At 52.3% G+C, this 5035-nt stretch overlaps 1 protein-coding gene across 1 annotated transcript in view; it reads left to right on the top strand.

Moving 5' to 3' along the window:
• Positions 1-5035, top strand: part of LOC113205682 (nuclear hormone receptor FTZ-F1) — a 145688-nt gene that overhangs the window by 81655 nt on the left and 58998 nt on the right. Inside the window, exon 3 of the mRNA XM_026421392.2 lies at positions 388-426. Within this exon, the coding sequence (XP_026277177.1) occupies positions 388-426 (39 nt within the window). The remainder of the gene's footprint in view (positions 1-387; positions 427-5035) is intronic.

Genomic DNA, 5035 nt, shown 5'->3' with positions numbered 1-5035 from the left:
CACCCCGCCCCGCCCCTGGACGCTCCGCTCCTACAAAACGGATTCTTTTACTCTTTGGACCTGTATATAACGTTCCGTCTCCTCCCGCGGGCGAGAGAGGAGGCACCCCTTATGGGGAAAAAAAGAGGAGCAACGTAATTATATTTTATTTGGGCTGCCAATCAGGTAACGGGCTAATCCCCCCCCCCCCGTTATGGTGTCATTCCTTGCATGTTTCCCAAATGTATCTGGGGCGATTGAATTTTGTTGGATAAACTCGAGGAGGAAACTCCGTGACAATTGTTTTCAAGGGCGCCAAGGCCAAGATGTTCGATGGTGGGCCCTTTTTTGGCGCCTCTCTCATCTCAAACACCCGCGAGATCTAATTCTACCCCTCCTTTGTTGCAGACTTTGCCGAGAGCGATGCGGGCCAACCCTCCACTCAAGGTGAGTTGTTTGTCCAAGGTTGCTCAAGAAATGGTCGTGGTCGATCGTTTTGCGTGCGAACCAACCAGAATCCTGTTTTTGAGACGAGAAAATCTCTTCCTTTTAGAGACCAGTTTAAAAATCTTTGAAATCAATACTACATATTTGCATCTCCAAGTGTATTTGAAATTAATTCTGTGTCCATTTTTATTGTTTTTCTTTTCTTTTTTTAACCAAGGTAACTTTTCTTTCTGTTTCTTGCAGGTTACATCAAGATAAATTGCACCATTGTGTCTTGTTTCCAGTTTTTTCCTTGTTGGACTATGGTTTAATGTTTAATACTCATGCTCACGTGCAGGTTCTTTTACAGCTGACATCGGACGCACTGTGGACCCCCCGTTGATCTCCCCCCTCCCTTTTTTTCCCATTCGACTAACTATACGATGATAACTATCAAGCATGAGTAGCTTCGTTACGTTTGGACCGCTCATAACGGGTCGTTGGTGGACACAACGGCTCGAATGCGAGAGCAGACGAGGCTGGGAGAGCAGCGGTGGTCACAGGTTTATACACTACAATACAATGCACTGCGGGGAAGAGATCGGGTATTCGAACCAGAGGTTGTCACATACTGCACGAGGACACAAGGGCGTGGTGGAGCGTAGCTGAGCGCGGCACGGCGGCCCGCGTGACGTCTCTTTCCAAGGAACGGACTCACTTGCGTCACGACGGCGCGGGGCCCCTGCAGCCGGCGGCCAGGGCGCCCGGAGAAAGACAACGCACTTACTGCAGGTGTTTGCACTTGGTGTGTCCAGCACCGATCGTGCTGCAGGGCCCCGCCGAGTGTCCACCGCCTGATGTGAGTTCACCGCGTGACGACCCCGTGTCCACGCCGTGTCGTGTCCACCCCGTACGCCCTGTTTCCGCCCCGTGTACCCCACCCCCACCCCCGTCGCCACCCTGTTTCCGCCCAGTGTCCACCCTATCCACCGTCCCGTTTCCACTCCGTGTCCGCTCAGTTTCCGTCCCGTTTCCGCCCCGTGTCCACCCTGCCCACCCCGTGCCTCACCTGTTGGGCGCAGGCCGCTGCCACCCGGCCCCGTGTCCGCTATGCGGAGCACACCCATCGGTACCGCTTTACTTTTATTGGGGCGGTTATTAAAGGGAGGGGCGGCCGGTCCCAGCGGGCCCAGCATTGCGCAGCGTTTCTCTTTTATTGCCCCAAAAACTCTTTTACCTTTTGGACCAAACCTAACAGGACAATGGCGCGCTGTCATAAAGGCCGTCCGTACGGTTATACCGTGCACAGTACACTCTTGCGCTTTCCGCTCGGAGGGAGTTATTTCTTATGCATAGGGCAGGAGCTCTCCGAGGGGTGGGGTGGGTGGGGGGAGGAATACCTGGAAATGGGAGGCTTTTACCCAGAACTCGGCGGGGAAGACTCCCGTCGGCTGTTCTGCTCTGCGATCGTGTTCCTCTCGCCTTCTGGATCACACTTTGCGGTACGCCCAGTGTACAGTAATGTTTCGCAGAGGCCTTTGTAGGTCGGTTTTGTTAATTGGCTCACCCTAAAATGTTGTCACGACGGAATTCACGAGGATTACATAGGGATTACACTCTCGCCTGTACACAGGATTACGCGAGTGGGGGCCCCCTTGAATTTAACAATACATCAACCAGGAATGGGCTATCACGAAACGACCAACCTTCTTACAACAGTTTATCACGACAAGTCTCTTTTTTCCCCCACGTAAATCCTGGTGGGAAATAGTACAAATATTTATTTTCCTCCTTCGACCTAACTGTGCATATACTCTCGATACAGTAGTGCAGTGAAAGGCCGCCGAACGGTAAATAAAGACACAAGCGGCCGCCCCTCCCCCGTCCACCCACCGGCCGCACGGTATTCGGCGGCAAGACCCTCGCGCAAAGGCGGTGGAGGTACAAAGTAAGCTGTAAATAATAACGCCGTCTAGCGGGGCGGTGGGGGGAGGGTGGGGGCGGGGACAGCCGGGCAAGCGGGCATGCATTGCCAAAAACCATAAACCGAGCCCTCAAGTCAAGGCTCCCCGGCGGCCTGCCGGCCTGATTTGCGTGCATTGTCTGTCCGAGCAGCAGCAGCAGCAGCAGCCGTAGTGTTTCCAATACACGCGGCCCCGCCGGGGAAGAAAATACCCGATAATTATTTTTATTTTGAAACTGTGTGTTCCGAGCGGAGCGCCGCCGCCGGCCGCTGCGTGCCGTGCAGGAGCGATCGGCCGGGCGGGGCAGCTGCTCCACGCGGTGCACCCGAAAGTGGAGTTAATTTGACTTGGTCAAGCTAGGCAGGCCCACGCCCCGACACGGGGCCCCGTTGGGACTGGACAGCAGAGAGTATGAGAAATACACGTGGTGGGGTTACTGTACCAGACCGGTCCGAGAAGGTGTTCACTACACAAAGAAAAACTTTGGTGTAATTCGTATTGCTCATCCACGTTTTCCAAAAAATAATTTTATTCTTCTGATGATTGTAGGTTTTGTTGTGTTGGCAGTTTACATTTTTTTGTAACTTATTTTATGACTTTTATTGTTTTAAAATTGTATATAATTCCGCAGCCATAGCTCTAAATTATAAAACCCAGAGTCCAGTTGATTCCTTTGCTTCATGTGCATTGGAATGAGTCAATTACGTACGTTACACTGTTTTCGACGGCTCACGGCTCCAAAGTACAGCATGCACGGGTGCGGGCGGTTTTGCCTATGCTTGGTGCCCCTTGCGAGTAGGCAACCCACCCGCATACGTGTACGAGAGTGCGCGGCGTGAATCAGCCAGTGCCGCTCGGGCACCACTCGAAGTGCGACCTGGCTGCCGCCTACCTCTGAGGCGGGGGCCGGGAAATAAATGCCGTGCCCGGAGCGATAGCGGAGTGCAACGCTTCACTGACCGTAACTTTGCTTATTCGGTATATCGGATTAGGCTTGTTAAGAAAGAGTGTTAGTAAAAGTATATGCGTCGTTTTATTTTTCGGTACAGCTGTGGTAATGTACGTGGTGATAATACGTCGTGTGACGGAACAGCTAAAAGGACATCGGCCCAGGCACCCATGCCAAAGCGTTGCGCGGAGATCACAGATTTTCTGTATTAAATTCGGTTTGTTAGTTTAGGTTTGCTTGCTTCTACAGGGTGGGTGATCCGCGCCGTGTTTTTTTTCTGCTTATACTGTACCGGGATTCATGCGTGCGGGCGGGCTTGCCTATCGTCGCTCGCCATGGCGCCTTACGGCCCCGTGCGAGTATGCAACCCGTCTTCACGCATGAATGCGGTACAGTATAAGCAGAAAAAAAACACGGCGCGGATCACCCACCCTGTATTTGACAATACCATTACTGATTTGGCGCCTTCGCCTGCGACGTGCACCACGCTGCGCCGCAGTTCAAGCGTTCTTCCCGCGCCCCCTGCCCGGAGCGCCGCAGTCCGGGCACGGCATTTATTTCCCGGCCCCCGCCCCACAGGCGTGCGGCACCGAAGTAGCTCCGCACTTCGGGTTGTGCCACCGGTCCTTAGTCGCGGCGTGTCGGGAGATGACCGAACGTGGGGGGGAGGATGGGGGGACGGGGACATCATCGCCCCGCGGCCGCCGCCGCCGCCGCCAATACGCCTTATTCCTTATTCCCCCTTTCCTTCAATCTGTATTCTCTTTAATTGCGCGGTCACCCAGGGCGGTGTGCCTGGTGGCTCTGATGGTTCGCGCGTGCACTTTGGATTGACTGAGACAGCAATGTCGCGGGTTCAAATACTGGCACTAACAAAGAGGGAGTTTGCGCGTTAACCACCTTAGCCACCAGGCATACCGCTTTATCCCCTCTTTACACACTAAACCCTTATGCATCCCTTGCACATTTTTAACATTTTTATTTTACAAAAATTTAGCAGATGGAACTCTTTACTGACTGCATATGCACAATTTTTTAAACGTCAATGGGTACCGTGACTAACAGCGCTATCGTCCATATCTTCATTTCGCACTTCTTTTGCTTGTACATGGAATTATGACTTACCCTTGTCTGGTCTTTTCTGTCGAATAAAATGTCGCGCACATTGCAGTGGGTTTTGCACATCACTACTTAAGTCTGATCTTAAATCAAGTACACTAGACTGATATTCGAGTCCCCATTTTATGTGCTGATAAACAATGTCCCGTTGAAAAATCAAAAATCCGAACAAAAATCTATCGAATGCTGCGTACTCATCGGAGCGACTTTTCGGTTGGGCCCTCGGCAGGTCACATGGTCACATGCGCAACGTCTCAGTGGGGCGTGGAACGAGAGAGAAAAGGGAAGAGGGGGAAAAAATGGAGATCCAAAGAAAAGCGGGTCTGCAAAGAGAGAGAAGAACATTATGAATAGCGGGCCACTCGGTCATCGTCGGCGGTCCTGATTTCGCAATGCAAATTTTTCGTCGGTCGAGAAGAATCGAATGGATCGAGAGTTATTCCGTTTTTCGGTCGTGCAAATCCAAAAACCTTTCGCGCGCGCTCACGCGCACACAGACACGCGCGCATACACGGTAAGAAGTAGAACAGCGGGCGGGTGAGCGTGAAAAAAAATTAACAAGTTGATCAGTTCAACAAGTTAAACTGGTGACGCATCG

The sequence above is a fragment of the Frankliniella occidentalis genome, unplaced genomic scaffold (genome assembly GCF_000697945.3).
Source record: "Frankliniella occidentalis isolate FOCC.00 unplaced genomic scaffold, Focc_3.1 Scaffold142, whole genome shotgun sequence".
NCBI classification, from domain to species: Eukaryota; Metazoa; Arthropoda; class Insecta; order Thysanoptera; family Thripidae; genus Frankliniella; species Frankliniella occidentalis.
This window is presented reverse-complemented; position numbering and strand designations above follow the sequence as displayed.